Below are 20,207 nucleotides of genomic sequence, written 5' to 3'. Positions count from 1 at the left end.
TGGCGACCTAAACGCCCTCTGCAACCCGAAACCTGCTAAAGATGAAACATCGAGTGAACGACTAGGCGAATCGTGGACCAAATTGATGAACTCAAGACATCTTCACAACCTGGACACAGTATACAAAAGCAATACCCGTCTTCCAATATGGGCGAATAACAAATCAGCGTCAACTATTGACTACACCTTCGTGTCCAAACCTATTCTATCCTTAACGACCTCGTTTGACATACATCAAACCACCTCTAGCGATCACAATATCCTGGTAACTACTTGGAAATCATCATATATCAACCAAGATAGGATGGAGGTCGGATTGGAACGAAATACCCAAAGAAACAGACTGCGCCTTACAGCGCACAGTATAAGAGAACTTACAAACCGGTATACAAATTCAACTGACATACCCAAACTCGATGCTATGGATTATGCTCCACTGCTTTTTTCATACAGGACGCAGAAAGGCAATCTTAACAAAAACCTTCAAATGCCAACTCATTCATATGACAAACTCCTGGTCCTAAGACGCAGTGCCTTCAGAAAAGCAAAAAGGACTGCAGAAGCACTTCTATAGCCGAAAGAGAATTAGTTATTAAAGAAATGACCAGAGAATATAAATCTTGCGTGAGAAGACACAGATGGACATTACACCAACAAGATGCCGAAATTATGCTGAAATCCATCTGCTCCAATAACTCGAAAGAATTTTGGTCATTGCTGAACAAAACATCTTCACCTACTGGCCTAGAAATTATGAACTCCATCGATGAAGCCACCTGGGCAGCTCACTTTAGATCACTCTTCAAGCTCCCAAACCATATTCCATCAGACTACGTGCTTCTGCATACAACGACGGTCGACCCGAAATCCCTGAACCAAGCCAACGCCTGGATAAAGCTGGATGATCTAAACGACATCTGTGACATCATCAGAAAACTGAACAAATCTCGAGCACCTGGCCCGACGGTATCACCAATTTCGACCTAAAGTCACATCCTGCTGAATGCGCCAAATTCATAAGAACTGTGTTCACGAGATGTATGGCTGCACAATCGGTTCCCCCAACATGGCTGTCTGCAATAGTGGTCCCGATTTATAAGAAAGGTGATAAACAAGACCCCACAAACTACCGACCGATTGCTTTACTGGACCCTACAGGGAAAGTCTTTGGCTCTCTCCTCCTGAAAAAATTCCAATCTTGGGCCTCACGCGCCCCATTTAATGATGACTTCCAAGCTGGTTTCAAGAAAACATTAGGAACTACGATCAACATCTTTCTGCTAACCATCCTAAAAAACAAAGTAAAAGATGGTCATCCAAAAGTTTATACAGCTTTTATAGACTTCTCCAAAGCCTTTGATAGTCGACCATACCAGATTCTGGCAGAAACTGTCTGCCTGGGGCTGCCCAAACAACATCCTAAATCCGATCAAAGCACTTTACACGGATACCAACATTAAAGTGAGACTAAACCAGCAAGGCAGCCTATCTACTCGAATCAACACAAAAAGAGGAGTCAAACAGGGCAGTCCGCTGGCACCGGCCCTCTTCATCGCTTACATGGGACACTATCAACACTCAGAAGCTCTGATCAGATTCTTTCCAACCAAAATTGCACAAACAAGCATCAGCAGATTGCTATACGGGGACAATCTTATTTTACTGGATTTGACGCCCATAGGCCTTCAACGCCAACTCACCAATTTACAAGGATTTTGCACTGAAAACAATCTAGAAATGAACACCGACAAGACCAAAATCATGGTGATGGAGCGCACAGCCAAAACCCAAGACAAATTCAACTGGTCTTTGGAAAAAAACAAAATTGAAAAAGTAAAAAACTTCAAATACCTGGCGTAATCTTGGATAACTCAGCCAAAGACATGGCCATGCAAGAATCTCGGTTTGACAAAATTTGAAGCCTAGCAACAAAAGGCAAAGCAATAGATAGAAAATTTGGCAAATTTTCCACCATTCCACTACTGAATTTCTACAAACAAAAAGCGGTTCCCATTGTAACATATGGATCAGAAGCTATGCCATGCCTACCCAAGACTCTATGGACTAAACTAGAAGCTTACGTCTGGAGGACGACTCTTGGCCTACCTGAGTCGACTCCAATCGCACTGATATGCTGAGAACTCAGTCTGCTTTCCCTTCAAGGCACTGTTGATTGCAACACACTGATGCTCTACAGCAAATGTATTCTGCCAAATTGTTCCTTCCTCCGTGAGCTGGTGCTCAAAGAAATCCAAGGGGAAGCTGCAAAATGCTAAACTGATGGAAAGAAGAAAACCAAGCTCTACTAAAAGCCATCAAATGCACAGAAGATGATCTGATCAATAACCCTACAAGAATAATCAAAAACAAAAAAGAGATGGATTGGATCAGCACTCTAGATGTAACGTTCGAATACAAGCTCGTCTCTCACTTGCCCTCGGTATGGAAGAAACGAGATGACCTCCAGAACTATGTCAAAACATTTCCAAGCCGGTCAGCACATAACCTCATAATGAGAGCAAGACTAAACCTTCTAGACACCAATGCAATTTGTCATATAAGAAACCACTCTCTGACTAACATCTGCAGATTTTGTGGCAAAGAGAAAGAGACTATTCGTCATCTACTACTGTCCTGCCCAAGTCTGATGGATATTCGACACCCCTACATGAAATACATCCGTTAACACTCAACAGTAACTGATGAAGAAACATGGTGGAAAAGGATGATTAGCGCTGATTGCACATCATGGCAACTAGCAACATTCAAGATCCTTCACACCCTAATCGAAAAATTTGCCTTGAAACTAAATGAAAATTAAGACTTCCTTGTCTACTTGGACGACCTTTTCCTCAACCTTCCATCTATCTATGATATTGCAACAACAACACCCAGAACAGCCAGAAGTGTAAGATTTAAACTAAAGAGACCAAATACGATTAAGGAAACAAAAGTCAAGATGTTGTAAAAAAATCAAATTTTTGATTAAAAATTCAACAATAAAAAAACAAAAAAAACAGAGCTTCAATATAAAAACTCACGTTGGGAGATTTCACTTTTGGGTCTCATGTACATGGAACACAGGCTAAATAAACCCCTCCTGTCTCACGAAAACCCCTTGAAAATTAAACCATACCTTGGAACGTTACAAGATCATGAGCATTAACATTCCCTGATAAGGTTTAGATTGAAATCAAATGGAACATTTTTCTGTTTTCAAAAACACTTTCACACATGCAGCGCTTTGTATGTATAATTTCCGTGCACACTTGAAAATGCTAGCAGTTTCGAATTGCAATAGACTTTTGATAACACTTTGGATTGATAGAACCCTTCTTCCTTCTTCACCTTGAAGTAGTACAGAATTTCTATTCTATTAGGGCCCTTTCCCACTCTCATGAGAGAGTGTGCATCTTTCAATTAGGAACTACACTTTGTTTCATTTAGCAAAGCACTTCTCTCCCCAGCATAAAAAACCCAGACATTCAGTTACATTCAGCACCCCTCTGCTTAAAGGCCAGTTCTGGGAATGGTGACAGTTAGGAATCTTGGGTTTAGACAAGTACACCCTTAGGGAAGTCTGGAATTAACAAGAAAAATAGGTGTACTCAAATACATTAAAACTATAGTTTTTAAAGTAAACTGGGAATTAGATGTGTTAATTTTGAATGTTAACAAAATCACCCTGTGGTATTTGGCTATAGGGGAATTAAATTATTATGTACCAAATATACTAAGGATCTACTTCTAGACCCCAACCGTTAACTAAGGGGATTGTATTAAGTCAAACAAACCCCCACACTTGGTTCTGTTGGACAAGCCTGTTGCAATGGAAATCTCTGGGTTTGGCGATTAGGAAAAGACATCAGCGTTTCAGGACCCTCTTGGGGAATCACAGGGATCTGGACAGTCACTTCAGTCAAGGATATCCACCAGAAGTCATCCCTCTGTTCTACTCACCTTTGCAAACATCCCAGCCTCTTTAGTCTTTCCCAATTGCTGTCACCCAGCCAAGGTTAAATCTCCATCCCTCCATTTAATAGTTGCACCCAGATGATGTCTAGGCAGCTGTCCTTGCAAAGTTACATTCTGCCACCTTCTTTCAGTATCCACACAGATGATTTGTAGGTAGTTCTCCCCTTTCCCACTCTGCGAGGCCTTTTTACCCTCTAAGCCACACCCCTGAAATATAAACATCAGGAGGTGTTAACTTATTAACCCTGAATTTTCATTGGCCACCAGAGTGATGAAGGATAATTGATGAGAAAGATGAACCCACACACCAGTCTTCATTGTACAATTTAATAGTTTTCACTTAAAAAGTCACTATATGACAAAAACGTGTGTTTTACAATTAAACATATCAACATACAGATTTTTGGGTTGCTCTAATCATGAGAGACTGATTAGAATAGCCCCTGTTTTGGCAGGAAGGTGCAGGTTTGTCTAGCTGTTTTTCGAATTTTACTCACAAATAATATACGTTATTATCACCAAGCTTTACAGAAAGTTTCATGATCCACTACACGACCACCTCCCCAACATTCAGTCTTGTTAAACTTCTGGAGAGCTAGAAACACATTTTAGGTTGTAGCAGGGTTTCCTAAAATCAAATTTGGATAAGGATTGCATCAACATAACATGGTTGTAATCAGCATTACAATTAGGCACAGCCCATTTCTATAAGTATCACAATTCCAAAGTTACTGGGCCAAACATTCCTAATTAAAACCTATGGGCATACATTTACATACATATGATTCTTACCATCAAACAGCCCCTTAGGTTTCAATTGTTGTACAATGTTTCATTTAGCTTAAAACATAGGCTCTGGGCATCTGCTCCAGTCTCTGCTTTTCAATTGTTGATTTAGCCTGGTGATAAATACTGAATCCTTCCTGTGAAGTCAAAGGCCGGGCTAATGGATGCTGAAGAGATCTTATCCCTCTGGCCAGATGGATCTCTGGCCTCATGTGTGAGGGCAATCCCAAGTCAGCCCATGGATGGACCACAACCTTTCTTAAATTTTGGGAATTTTACAAAGTTCAGCCCATGAAGAGTTGCCTTTCTCATCATCAAACAACTTTATTCGGTCGTCAGGCTATCAAAGGACATCCTGTCACAATACTATGCATAGTAAATGTAATACAACATGTTATAAGAAAAAGGAAAAGGGAATAACAATGAGAGTATAAGAAAAACAATGTCGGGGGGCTCACTAATTGGGCAATCCCTTAAATTGCAGTTATAGGCCAGATCGAGATATCAGACTCCCTTGGCAGCTACATTTGGACCCCACAAGACCTCATCCTAAGAAGAGTAAGATGTGTGCCAGTGAGAGGAGCAGTTAGTAGAATAGTTCTGGGTTGGCCAACAAATCCTGGGTGAGGGTGCGGGCTGATTGATATCCCACTCTTAGCCGTTCAACCACCCCACCCACTTCTTCCAAGGACACCGTTGGCCACTCCCCAGTCCCAAAATTCCAGTTTTACAGTGTCATAAGGGTTCTTGCCCTCACTGGGCACTCTGCAACAGTCCACAATGGCTTGCTTGGACATAAACGCGCAACCTCTGATGAAGGTGTGTAACCACTGCAGACAATTGTTTGAAAGGGCATCCCTTGGTTCTTGCTTCTTTGCCACCAATTTGGGTACCCAAGGGAGATTAACTGTGGCTCTTCTGGGCTCTTCTGGGCCCCCCCTTGATCACAGCACTTAAACATACCGCCTCTATGCAGTGGACTGCATGCTCTAATTTCATCCATGCATCCGATACCCAAAGTACTTGAGTCAGAGGCTGACAATAATGCAGATGTTGTCTTAAGTTGAGGGGCCTTGCTAAGCTCCATGGTCTTAACCATATGTCCACTGTGAGCATTAACCGTATAAGAACTCACAGGGTCCATGGTGTTGTGGGAAGTGTTCTCTTCAGGAGTTAGTGGACTCAAACCATCTTGCTCAGTAGAGCATTCTATGGGTGGAATATTTGGCTCCATGGCAGCAATTGAAGCAATGGGGAAACTCCCCCAGCATACCCCCCTCCTCCCCTGCCCTGGGCATCTATCATGACTAGTTTTTCTGATAACTGCCAATTCGGCAGGCACTTGGTTACTGTTACACCCCGGGCTCTTCGAACATCCTCGGCAGTTAAGTGTCGTTAATGGTGTCTGTGCCATGATTAGTTGTGTGGCTTGGAGACTTGTGGCCCTAAATGGGGTCAAGTGGAGACAAGAATTAGCCCCTGAGTGCATGATCGAAATGTTCTCACTTCAGGTGCTACAGGGCGAGATAGAGGGGGGGTTGTCTTTAGATGGATCGTAAGCCACTGTGTCCACAGAGGCCAAAGAGCATAACACTGAGGTGTGCACGGGATGGGCTAAATAGGAGCCAAGAGCTGGGAGAGAGTCAGGGCCCAGTCCAGTTGGCTCAGGGGTAAACTTTATTGGTGGGGTACAATTAGTGAGGACAGCCAGGGTAACATCACCCATCACTGGTATTAGCAGCTTCTCTATCCCAAGATTTTTCAGATCAGGTGACAGATGCTAGATGGACACGGTAGATGCAAAATTGGAGTCGCAGTGCCAGGAGGTGCCAGCTGGGATGGGGGCAGAGGAATCATCCACACCATCATTCACACCGGCAGGGCAAATGGCTTTGTCGTTCGCAATATCCATGCGCACAGATTTCCCTCCAGTGGGGGGGACATACTTCCATTAGTAAGTCTTCCCGGTTTGTAACTGTGCAGCCTGCTCCACAAGACATGGCAGGAGAGCCACCCAGGCTGCTGGGTGTCACGTCTCAATGGCCGTTGTCTGGTGCACTTCGTACTCCTCCCAGGGCCTCATGCCTATACCCCAGAAATTGGTGCATCTCTTCTATCGGATAGTGAGCCTCCCACACAGAGTTGCTGGGATTGTCGTCAGATGCTGTGATTTCCCGACTAGGAACAAAGTCAGTGATAGCAACACACTTCCTGCCATGGCTCGTTTAGAGAGCCCCCCGTTGCCGCCTCCTCCTCATAATTAGCATCTTACACTTGGACTTGTCTTGTATGACAGGCTGACAGGTAAGCTGCGAGCAAAAGCAGAGCAGGAGAAAAAGGGAGGTGGGCGGGGACTCCGAGTCTGTCAAGACCCCAGAGCGGCACCAAACACTGCGCCCTTGCCCCACCGCGGGCTTCACCACATCGGGGAACTCTGCAGCAGGATTATCCAGGGGGGCATGGCCAAAAGAATGGGACCCAGAGAGTGTGTCAGGCCCCCAGTGCAGCCCCAAACTCTGTGCCTTTGGCCCGCCGCAGGCTTCACTGCAGCGGGGAACTCTGCAGCTCGATGTATCCAGGGGCGTGGCCAAAAGAGCAGGAACCAGAGAGTCTGTCAGGCCCCCAGAGCGGCAGCAAACACTGTGCCCTCGCCCCAACGCAGGCCTTTCTGCTGACCAAGCACACCAATAAGTGGCTCTGTCCTGCATCGATGCAGCTCTTTTCCATGACCCTGAAACTTCAAAGAAATGGTCTTCCGATAGATAGCAAAGCAGAGCATGAAATGGGGAATGTCTTTTTGCCCCCGCCTTTGAATCTCATGCGAAATGTCATTCTGAGCTACACACAGAGCTGTTCTCCATGCACAAAAACTCACACTTTGAATGTTACACTGCACATGACGCCTTCTATTTATTTTTAATAAATTGCATCTCACCATAACTGTTCATTTTTCTCCTCATGATATGTTCATTTTGGAAAGGGCCATGTATTCATTTGAAGCTGCAACATGCACACACTTTTAGACATTGCAGTTTCTGTGTTTGCAAATGCCATGCTTCCATGTAGAATAAGCCTTTCATTTTCCTGGCTTTAGCAATCACATGCAAAGTCCAATTAGTATCTGGATTTCTCTTTATTTGAAACAGCCTTTTTAATGTGGCAGCTGAAAATGAAATGCTGCCTTTCATTTTCCTTCATAAGATAATGAAGGGCAGACCTTTTTGTCTGTCAGCTCACAATGTGCCTTTATTATTTCCTTCTGCAGCCCGGTTTCATTTTTACACATTCCTTACTTCAACTACAGCAGTTCATATGTTTTAGTTCTCTAGGCACCTTAACAGTGTTGAAGCTTTGAGGCTGACTTTTCTGTCCACCAGTGTGCCTTCTAATGACAAGAATGTTTCTCTGCACACTTGGGCCTAATACGACATTTCAGTTCATTTTATCCTGGCGCTGCCGTTAAACCCCACAAGCTATCACATGCTGGAAACCCGATACAGTAGGAGCAGCCATTCTCTGCCGCAGAGAAATGAGGAGAGTGGGAGAACGGGTGCATGGAGCAGGGAAGATGAACAAAGTTGAGGAGGTGGTGTGGGGAGCAGGAGAACCGGCACCATGGACCTCCTGATTGGCCCAACAGGGCTCTGAGGAGGATTGTTCAGATAATACTGGCTATTGTTGGCTAACAGTGCCTGGGAGTTCTCAGCAATCCTTTTTTCTGATTGGCTGAGCTGATCAGAATGTTCTATGCAGGGTTGTTACTATTTCATTACTGGTCCTCAGTTCTGTGTTTGGTTCTGGCTGTGGCATCTGATGAGGCATATCATGGCCATGGATGCCAGCGAGAATATGCACAGGCATACTTGAAATTCTTTCCTGCCCTCTGCATATGCATAGCCATTGTACTGCGATGAGGTGAGGTGACCCACACCAAGGCCACTCCACCCATCCTTCCTTTAAATTACTGACACATATAGCAAGCACACACTCAATAACTGAACACATCCAAAATAACTCAGAGGCAATACAATTGCTACACATAGCTTGGGTTTGGTGAGTCTGCAACCTAATGTATTGATAAGGGAGCAAAATTAGGGCAAACACCACTTGACTTGATTGGTTACCTATTTGCTTCCATCAGCCCATTTGTGGCTAATTGCTGCAGTGGCCACAAGACTGTGTCCTGTGTTAAACAGTCTCCCCCTCAACCTGACTAGACCAACACTGAGCCCTTGCCTGAACGCCAGTTCTGGAAATACAAGCTGACCAGAACTTCTTGTGAGCCCCTGTTTAGTAAAACACATGCCGGCGTGTCCTGCCTCGATCCACCCTGTGGACTCCACACTAGGTATAGGCGAGTTGGTGCAACCACGTGATGCATCTGGTACCATAACAGCAATGTCCAAATGCTGTTTTGAAGGGATTGTGTCCTCCGACGTATTCCACATCTATGACAGTAATCACCACAGCTGTGCTTCTTTGGAAAATGTGTCTGCGTCGATACGCCCCTTCGAGGACCACCATTCCCTTGACTTGACCTATAACAAGGGAACTGCCCCTGCTCACTTTCCTATCACACAACCCACCACACAGCCCTGTGGGGACTTGCATCTCTACTGAGTTGTGGACCTGAGATGACTTGCTCCCCGATTTGGATGGGTTTGCCTGTGTCACTTTTTTCTCCTCTTCTGCATACAAAAAAACTAGTGAGAAAGTAAATGGAGCTTGCACACTTTATATGACTTTGTCTCATTATCATTCATTCCTGCTATTCACATCCAGACATATATTCCAAAACCTTATCTGGGGTGAAAGCCCCTACCCAATAAAAAAAAAGCCTCCACTTTGGGGAGAGGAACAAGTAGAGGGAACATTTCCCTGGCATCTTGTGGTGACCAGAAATTGAAGGTGATGTTGTTAAGCTGTATCCGAGTGGCCAATTTCCCTTTGGTATTCCCGTCACAGGGGCACATGAGGCTCAGAAGAGATCTGATGTCCATCTTCCTACCGTTATGGTTCTGGATTCAGACAGGAATTCCACTCCTGCCACCTTTGACGCTGTGCCAGGCCTGAAGGAATTGGTGCCATATTCTTTGGTATGAAGCCCAACCTCCGTCCAACAACTCCTCATGATGCTGATGAACTGGGATTCTGGGATTTTGTGAAAAGTGATCCACTCTTGTGAATGAGTAGATGCCCTGGCCCACCTCCTCCCGCCTGTATGTAGTTGCCAACTGCCTGCACTGGGCTGCATATCCTGACTTAACTGTCTTGGACCTCAAGAACTTCAAGCCCATTGAGTCTTGCTCTACCCACAGTCCTCCTGTTGCACCAACTTACTGGTCCCCTTTCCTTCCCTTGATGGTGCCATGAAAGGGCATTAAAAATGTGCACTGAAAGAGACATTTCTCATCACCATCTACATGTAATCTTGCAAGGCAGTGTCTGATATCCTGCAATGTTTCCCTAGAAATATACTTTCATTTGTCCTCTTGCTTGACTGGCCTGCTGCACCCTGTGAGTGTTCATTTAACCAAACAGAACTACTGGACTTTATTCCGCCCCTTCGCCGGGCAAGAAGTGAAATGGCAAAGACTCTCAGTGCAGCCCACAATTTGCATTTTCCTAATGTTGAGGGTCACAAAACAAATGCCTGCACTGTCTTTTCTGACAAAGAGTGAAGCCAACCTTGAATGAGGCCTTGTATCACTGTATGTAGTAGTGAACACTTCCTGCACGCTTCCTCTTAGTCTCCTTCGTCAGACAGCCAGAGGTGGACTCGCAACCAAAAGAGGCCTGGAAATAATGTTCACAGTAGCCCCATATTAGACATTTGCAGCAAGCCCAATCTTTTCCTATGGGAACATTTGGAAATACCACACAAGAGAGTCCCTCAGGTGCAGAGGCCTACCAGGAAATCTCCAGATTTCCCTTTAGGCCAGTCCACCCCTGGAGACAGCATTATCAGGTCGTTCAGTACGGGATACCAATGTGTACTAGGCTTTCCATGAATTCTGGCTTGCCTCTTCCGGTTTCGAGGGCCAGCTTTCAGAGATTTCCTCGTTGAAACTAGACAAAGCCTTCTTGGACACCTTCACAAACTTAGCCCAAAAGAGATATTCAGTTCCAGACAGTGTAAAACCAATGATTTAAATAGAAAAAAAAAACCAAAAACACACGAGAATGTAGGTCCCCTTGCAACTGTTCAGCTGCCATACCAGAAAACAATCTGTCTGTTGGGCAGCTTTTCTGCTCAGATGTTGCCTGCAACCAAGATGGGGAATAGCTCGGGGAAGGGGATTTTCTTACTCAACTCCCCAATAAGCCATACCACTAGCTACCATGACCCACAACCTACTTCCTAAGATTACCCCAAGACCAAAGTTGTTGGCTGCATCTGTGTAAAATTCCATAGCTGTGCTAAATCTTACTCACCCTTCCATATAGATACTCCCATTCAACTGTAGCAGAAATGTGCCTCACTCTGAGGTCCTGCACCACTGCCCATGATATGCAGGGTAAAGTGTTTATTGTGCCTCAGGCCAGCTGGTGAAAGGATGACCCATTGGAATCCCTCTAGTTACAAAGTTCTGGTGGCAAAACCAAGGAGTGCAGCTGACCTACGTAATATCGGCTTGTTGCTAATCAGGAATTTTCCCACTGCCGCTGGAAACACCCTTTTTTTAACTCCCTAATAGGTGGGCCATTTATTTTGCCATGTTCATCTCTGTCCTCAAACATGGCAGGCATGTTGTGGAACCTCCAGCCTTTCTGTCAACGGCTTTAAACATTGAATCTCTGCCTGACCTTCAGCAGAACCCTTAATACCCTCAAATAAAATAATCATGTAGTGCATTACCCAACATTGCCATTAACAACACCATTCCAGGAAGAACTGAATTCCTCAACTACAGCCCATGAAGTGGCACAGTCCCGGGGAAACCAATTTTCATAGTACCATTGACCTTCCAGAAAAAGCCCTAGCAACCTGAAGATGTCTGGGTCTACATACTGGAACCCAAACACCAATTCATGTCCCCCAGCATTATCCCCGTTCCCAATGCTTTGAGCATCTGCACTGGCTGGCCAAAGGAGGTACAAACCCCCTGTCAATCGTCTTTAGACAAATGATCATTGATAGAATTTCCCTCTTGGTGAACCAACCTGATCCGCTCCTCCTCCCTTGTTTTGGACCAACTCAGGCAGGGATACCTTATAATGGTCAAATAATAGGGGTCAGCAAAAGTACTAACCAGCTGCTTTCCCTTATCCACCTTGTTTTGCACTATGTTTTGGCATGCCGTTGTTGGCTTGCGATTGTTGGCATCCAATCCTTTGCACCGGGTCCGTGTAGTGAATCCTAAAACCCTTTGCAAATCCCTTCAACTGAAACGCTACTCCTCTCTTTTTCTGTAACTTTTCATACCCCCAGGTAACATGAGAAATTTCTGGGATAGGCAGTTGACCCGCAGTTGCTTCTAGGGTCCTCATAAACCTACTTGCTATCTACGCATTGCCTGACCTTATCCCTATAAGGAGAGTTGAAGGCTCTTTCTTAGGCCCTCTCTGTCTCTCTGCCTTGCCGCTGGGCCGCCTGCTTCTCTGTTATATCCCTGTTTGGAAATCTGCAACTCAGTTGGGGGTGGGGACCACCACATCTGCTGCGCATGTGTGCTAATATCCTACAAAGTGTCCCCTCAAAGCAAACCCAAGAATCAAACTTCCCGCAGATGCCTTGCTATCTGAAACTATACCTCTTGTCCCTGCCTCTCACCCAGACGTCCATGGGACTAGTGGCCATTACCCTCAGAGGCATCCTCCAGTTGTCTATAGGGCATTACAAGGCCTTAATCTGATCATTTACTTTTTCCTCCCCTTAACCTGGTTGACCTTGTAGTGTATTTCAATCAATCTAGTTTTGATGTTGACTACGTTCTGTATTTTTGCAATGCTTCGTTTGTGGTTTTAACCAAAAAAGGTTTCAACTAGACAACACTGCCATATGTTCGGTTAGTGCAGTATTTGGGGGGCTTCCTGAAGAGTGAATGACTTACTTCTCCAGCATTGGTTCTTTTATGGATTCACATGCTGTGAATATTTCCCGTCGTCAGGCTGGGAAACCTCGTTAACTTTAATATAGTGGTTTTCCTATGGAAAACTTTGATACCTTGAGTGTCCTATCAACATCTTTATGGGTTCTTTAGGCAGCACCAATGGGACATCCAGTATATAGCCCCACCCTCCGGCTTCCGTTCAGATTTCAACCGTCTTCCAAAATGTTGGGATCACCTCGTGTTCTCTCCAGAGAATTTGTTCTTTTTCTACACAGCTTTGCTGTTTTCAGTGGACCCTTCGGTACTTCTAGGTCCTGTCATGTCGTCGGTGGGTCCAAAGAAGTCATTATTTTGGCTGTGTGAGACCTGCGGCCTCAAGAATGTGTACGAGGGGGATGGCCATGCAGACTGCTTGTACTGCTTATACCCCAATCACTCAGCCGAGAACTGTAACATCTGTTGGGGGTTCTCTCAGAAGACCCTCAGGGACCATAACAGGTGATTGATTTGCTGGCTGAATGAGGGGGCCTATCTGGCTAAGGAGGTAGGCTCTTCCCATGGGGGCAGGTCCTCTACTCCTTCGTGCAAGGGGTCGCCATCACTCCAGAGGGCGCGGTTGGCGGAGCCCACGCCTAAGAAGCAACGCACTGGTGAGACCAGGCCGGTGATGGATTTGGGAAAAGGCAGAGTCTTCGGTGGCACGACCAGTGCCGAGTACTGCAGGCTCGGGGCCCCCTCTCAAGGCAAGTCTGCACCATGGGTGGATAAACCAAAGGACTTAGGTTCACGACCACAGAAATCGGCGGAACCAACTCACAAAGCCTCGGCATCAGACAAGGCGAAGTCCAGGTCTCACTCGTCTTCCTCGTCAACGAAGAAGTCGTCTTCCAAGGACAGGCGTCACTCCTTTTTGGGCCATGAGTCATTGAAGCACCGGTCCAAGTCCTCTTCTAGGCGGCCTTCTTCTCCGACTAGGAATGTGTTGGTACCAAAGACCGCGCCAATGGCCGGTCTGTTATCCTCTGATCCACTGATGACAGCCTCCTCGACGAGGGACCTTCAGTCATTGACAGCTTTATCATCTACGGCCCCGTCGACGAGCCCGCTGGTGACGGCCCCGTCGACGAGCCCGCTGGTGACGGCCCTGTTGATGAGCCCGCTGGTGACGGCCCCGTTGACGACCCCGCTGGTGACAGCCCCATCGATGACCCCGTTGGTGCCGGCCATGTTGACAACCCCGTGACAGATGGCTGCTGGAAGCAGCCAATACAGCCAATCTTTGGAGTTCAGGCATCTGCAACTCCCTATTCCTCTGGTAAAAAGAGCTGAGCCGCACCTTGAGGTCTTGCGTCAGGAGGTTCGTCTGATGCTGCAAAAGGGAGCAATGGAGAGGGTGCCAATGTCAGGAAGAGGAACCTACTCCCGGTTCATTGTCATCAAAAAGCAGAACGGAAAATGGCACCCCTTACTGGACCTCCGGCCACTCAACACAAATATAAAGAGACAATAATTCAGGATGCTAGCATTGCAAGACGTCATACGAACGGTTCAGTCGGGGGAATTTCTGATGTTGTTGGAACTAGAGGATGCATACTTTCACATCCCCATGCACCCCTGGCATTGCAAAATTCTATGGTTCGTGGTAGGCGACATGCATTACCAGTTTCAGCTTCTTCCCTTTGGCCTAAAGTCAGCTCCTGGACTTTCACCAAGTGCCTGGCTCCCGTGGCGGCTTACCTCCACAGAAACAGACACCATGTTTATCTGTACCTGGGTGACTGGTTGTTCAGGGGGGCAACTTGTCAGTGGACGTCAGAGTCTCTCAGCGAAGCTATTCTCCATTTTAAAGCATCTGGGCTTCGCAGTCAACTTCGGCAAATCCTGTCTGTCACCCTCAAGGGATTTGGTTTTTCTGGGGGCTCATATTCAGACAGCGCTCTATCAAGTCAAGCCGTTGAAGGAAAGGATAGAGAATCTGTTGTCCCTGGTGGGCTAATTTTTACCAGGGACTTCAGTAACGGTCCGCTTGTACATGTCTCTTCTCGGCACCATGGCGTCCTGCATCCCACTCATTCTGAATTAGCTTCTTTTCATGCCACTGATACAGGAGTTTCTCGCTTCAAGGTGGTCACAGTTTCACGGCTCCTGGTCCGACAGGGTGCTCATCTCCCGGTCTCTGCAGTGGTGGACTCACTCCGGCAACATCGTACAGGGCATGCCCCTGGTGCAACCAGATTTTCGGTACACAATCGTGACCGAGGCCTCCCAGGTCGGATGGGGTGCTCACCTAAACCAGTTCCAGGTCAAAGGCCTGTGGTCCCTCACAGAGGTGTCTTTGCATACCAACATTCTGGAATTGAGGGCAATTCACTGGGCACTCAAATCTTGTCTTCCCCTCATTCAGGACTCGGGGTACGGGTTCTCACTGACAACACCATATCTATGTTCTATCTACGCAAACAGGGGGGCACGCATTCACAGCTCTTGTCCCAGGAGGCTCAGGCCATCTGCACTGATGGTGTGGCATCACAACCTAGGCTTCCTCAACCTTGCTGCATGGCTCCTAACCACTCCGAATTTGGAAACTTAAGGATTCCTCAGGAATGTCGCCGTATCTTGGCTGCAGCGAGGGCGCCATCTACCAACGAGTCATACGCCCTTAAGTGGAAAAGGTTCTGTATCTGGTGTTCTGAGCAGCCAGATGTGCAGCCATTGTGGATTTCACCTCCAGAACTCCTTCCTTACTTTCTGCTGTTGGCAAAGGATGTCCTGACATTGTCGTCTACCAAGGTCCACTTGGCGGTCATCTCAAGGTTCACGCGGCAGCCAACGCCACACCTCTGTTCAGTGATAGATTGATTAAACATTTCCTCAAGGGCCTTTTCAGGACTTTTTCCCCCGAAGAAGACAGTTACTCCAGTCTGGAGTCTCAGTTTGGAGCACGCGGCCCTAATGAAACCGCCGTTTGAGCCCATATCAAGGGCTGCCATAAAATTTCTCACGTGGCCATTACATCTTCCAGGCGAGTTTTGGAACTGCAGGCTCTGGTCATTGACCCTCCATACCTGCGTTTTATGAAGGACAAGGTTCTCCTCTCTACAAATCCCCAATTTATTCCTAAGATTCCATCAGATTTACAGTCGACTCCCAGGGCTCACTCTACAAGGGCCACAGCGTCTACGGCGGCTCTATGGGTGTGCATACCGACTGTGACATTTGCCAGGCAGCGACATGGGCAGTACTGCACACGTTTGCCAGACACTATTGTCTGCATAAACAACATGCTGAGGACGTGCAAGTGGGGTGTGCTGTGCTTCAACGCCTGTCCTAGTAAGGTAAGCCCTTCATCTTCCGTGGTGTTGGCTCTGCTCATGTTTTCGTTTTCAAATAACAAAGTGATGTCTTTCTGTTGTTGTTTATATTACCTGTAGTATACATCCTTTTGCCTGTTATGCACCTCCAGGTCCTCTTACTGCTACATAGTCTATTCACAGCATGTGAATCATGAAAGATCCAATGCTGGAGAAGGGAGTAGTTTCTTACCTGTAACTCCATTTCTCCAGCGTTGATATCTTTCATGGATTCACATGCGCACTCCGACCTTCCCCCTTCAGGCAAATATCCTCTTAAGGTATCCTCATGGTTTGGAGAGGTTAAAATCTGAAGGGAAGCCGCGGGTCGGGGCTATATACTGGGCGTCCCATTGGTGCTGCCTAAAGCCCCCATAAAGACGTCGATAGGACACTCAAGGTGTCAGAAGTTTTCCATAAAAAAACCACAATATTAAAGTTACTGAGGTTTCCCAGCTTGACAATGGGAAATATTCACAGCATGTGAATCCATGAAAGATACCAACGCTGGAGAGAACAACTACAGGTAAGAAACTACTCCCTTCTGCTTGGATCTGGCTTTCAGGATCTGTGATATGTCTTCGAGTCCTTTCTACTTTTATCTTGGCCATTGTTGGATCTGAAGCAGCACTTTTGGATACCTTTGTGTAGTGCTGACGGGGCACACCCAGTCTCCAGGCCTGAGGTTTTCTCCCAGGCACATGTCTGCTGCTGGGGTGAAAGCCTGTTAGCAGCGGGCAGGGAGGGACCAGATATGGTTTAGTCAGCCTTGTTTTTCATGCTTCCGAAACACCTGTGTTACAGGATTAATTATTCACGCTGTACTTCATCCTAAACCCCCGACACTCCACTAATGCCCTTTGTACTGTCCTCTTGGCCTGGTATCAAGCAGGTTTCTGGACAGCTGGACACAGTCCAACCCATTGAATGTCCTGTCCCTTACCCCGCTTGAAGTCACGTTTCTGAAGGACAAGGTGCTACTAGTGACTGGCTGGTGCGCCTACCAAACTAGAAACTACCATATTGTTAACTTCTTGAGACACAGGAAAGTTTGATGTTTAAAGGTAGAAGAGCCTTTGTCCCTCATGGAGGCGCAGGATCGAAGCCTTCCAATGCCACGTGCTCTTACAGGGTTCCATGTGTTAATTCTGCTGCAAAAATACTGCAATGCAAAAATATTGCCATATTTTTGCTGTGAAATTCACACATGGACCCTGCGGGGGACACCCCTGCAAACCCTGCAGCATTTTTTAATGTGCGAGCAACACCCCTGCAACCCCTGCTCCCACAAATTATCACCCCCAAAAATATCGCCTATGGCGAGATAAACGGCCATATGTACGGGGATATTTTGTAGGGATACCCTCTGACAGCTGCTTGTGATCCGCTGTGGGCGAGTATTCCACAGCCATACCAGGAAGATTGCTCTGCATCACGTCATCTTTCGCCTGTTCCTGACGACGCCACAGTCCATCTGGAGAAATCCTGTGCCCCTCTTCCCCCGACCGCCCACGTCCCGAAAGTACTCGATTTCCCTGCAAGGTCTAGCAATACTTTCTTTGGTTCAGGTACTCTCTTTTTTCTGTGATGACAACCACTGTAGTGCTTCCCCCTCGGCAAAGCCTCTGTATCGATCGTCCTCCTCCCCGAGGTATGACTTCCGGCTGCAGTTCGAATGTGCATTCCCCATTTCAGGCATGCTCACCACAAGAGGGCTGAACCCTCTTATTTTTACTGCATTCGTGGATGTGTATTGCAGAAGGGTCATGGAGCACCAAGGGAAAGCAGACATCTTGGGGTGCACTCGCTATTGTATCCAAAGACGCTGACTTTGCAAGGGTTTAATCTGTTTTCTATAATTGCACTTTGTTTGATATTGCACAGCACAGGGTCGGCCTGTTCAGGGCCAGGTTTGAACTGAATGAAATGCTTAACATTAAATTCAAATGTTATACATGCTTTTTCTGCTCTTATCTGTCAGTCATGGTGTGTCCTGTCCGCCTTGCTTGAGGACAGGACCCAATATATTTGTCTATTGACTTCCTGAAATCAGAATTCTGTTTACCTGAGCCTAGCCTTGTAGTTTTTACAATATTTGACTGCCATTTGTATTCTCTCCAGAATCCTTGTGTATCAATAGCATTGTTGAGCTTAACACTTCACCAGGGAATGATTCCTTGCATATCTGCGGAACTGATGGATGCTGTTACTGTGATGAGATGGGAATTTCGGATTTGCTGCGATGACTTGTGGTATTTACCGTATACACCTGATCAATATTCCCTTTCTTTGTGCTTTTTCTTTAGGGGCGCCACTGGATCAGCCCTGCTGCCGGTCTCTGTACGACTTCGATCCGGAAAACGAAGGCGAACTGGGATTCAAGGAGGGCGATATCATCACCCTGACCAACCAGATTGATGAAAACTGGTATGAAGGAATGCTTCATGGCCAGTCGGGCTTCTTTCCGATCAACTATGTGGAGATCCTCGTCCCCTTGCCTCATTAAGATGGATGGCTCTTGCTCTACTACTCGCTCTCCACTCCAGCTCTCACTTCCCCGACCCTGGAAATTTGATAACGCTGCTGTCCCAAGTAGCAGATTTGGCCGCGTCACAAGTGCAAAGTGCAGTGGCCCAAGATCCAGCTTCATCAGATGTCTTTGGTTTACATGTGTTACAGGTGTTTTACTTTCAAGTCTTAGAGCTATCCGCTATACGACAGAGAAGAACACGCAAGCCACTGAGTCTTTCCTATTCCATGGATAGGGTCCATGCAGGTCTACTATTGCCTAACCAGCACTGTGTCTTCTGATCTAACTAGTGTTTGTTACTGTTCCTTGGTTGTTCATTTTATTCTGTAAAGGATATGTTAGCGTTCTCACCGAAACCTTTTCAAGTGAGCCCTGAGGTTTCTCTGACAGCAGCCCTAACACGCGTCCTCCATTTCATCTGCTAGAATGTGAAAGGCCCTCTCAATTCCAATGCATTGGTGGTCATGAAAATAGACGATTCACTCAAGGGAGAGTTTGTAACGGCCCTCCCCTGCTCTCTGGACAACCCTTGCAACCAGGAAGTAATCCAGCACAACCGGAAGACGTTACAAGCACCCCGCGTTGATACTCGGATGAGCCTTGCTCGCTGGACTTAATCACACTCTATGTCTCAATGTCCGCGCAGTCCCAGAGAGCCCTGCGCGCACACCACATTTATGGACCAGAAGGCAATAGATGCCCCCTTTACTTTGTACTTTCTGTTCTACGGACATTATTGGTGCAAAATCTGCCCTCAGTGAGGACTAAAAGGCTAAAGAAAAGTTATCCTTGTGCAGAGCAGTGAAAGACTTGTGGCTGTGTTTGCAAAACCTCGCCCGTCAGTTTGTTGGTTGTTTTACAGTTTCACCGTGCTCCCCTGTGTCCCCTCTTAACTTGGTGTGTACAGTGCAGTGCTTAGCTTACCAACATTCGTTTTTATTTGTAACTGGTGTTCAAGTCTTTTTTTGTTTTGGTTTAGCTATCAGAGTTATATTTATCTAAATTGTACAGACTCCGATGGAAATCACTGTTGCTGCTTTGGATGTGCCACGTCAGTACCGAACGGGCAAAATAAGGGCACTCTTTACTGCTGTATGTATGAAGTATACCGTGGAAAGCATTGCTGTTAAGAATAAACAGTGCCGTCTAACCAAGTCCAAGCTTTTGATGCTTTCGCTTCTCTTTTTTATTTATTTTTATTTATTGTGGCATAGTTGAAGCTAGTCAACCTTACACAATCAACAATAAAGTGTAACAATTATCAAACGGTATTAAAAATTACATATACTGCATACGTCGTAAATTAAAATTCGTACCTCCAATAAAACGTCATTCAGAGATCAATAAAACAATACTAATCGTGAAAACAGTACTAGTTCTAAAAAAAAAAGAAAAAACTACAAACACCTTCAGGCAATACACATATGTTAAACGTGATGCCTCCTCTTTTTCGCTCGCTCTATAACACTTCTGCGCCCGCCTCCTTCTTTCTCCATCTCTCAAAGACATAAA

General features: G+C 46.1%; 1 protein-coding gene across 3 annotated transcripts in view; it reads left to right on the top strand.

Moving 5' to 3' along the window:
• The window catches only part of SH3GL2 (SH3 domain containing GRB2 like 2, endophilin A1), an 830,288-nt gene extending 810,438 nt beyond the window's left edge, over window positions 1–19,850 (top strand). For all 3 annotated transcript variants that reach the window (XM_069625975.1, XM_069625974.1, XM_069625976.1), the window contains one exon: window positions 18,472–19,850. In XM_069625975.1, coding sequence (XP_069482076.1) covers window positions 18,472–18,671 — 200 coding nt within the window. In that variant the 3' untranslated portion in view covers window positions 18,672–19,850. The remainder of the gene's footprint in view (window positions 1–18,471) is intronic.
• The last annotated feature ends 357 nt before the right edge of the window (window positions 19,851–20,207 follow it).

This window comes from Ambystoma mexicanum, chromosome 6p (assembly GCF_040938575.1).
Source record: "Ambystoma mexicanum isolate Mex_15411 chromosome 6p, UKY_AmexF1_1, whole genome shotgun sequence".
Lineage (NCBI taxonomy): Eukaryota > Metazoa > Chordata > Amphibia > Caudata > Ambystomatidae > Ambystoma > Ambystoma mexicanum.
Note: the sequence above shows the minus strand (reverse complement) of the source record. Positions and strands in the feature narration are given on the sequence as shown.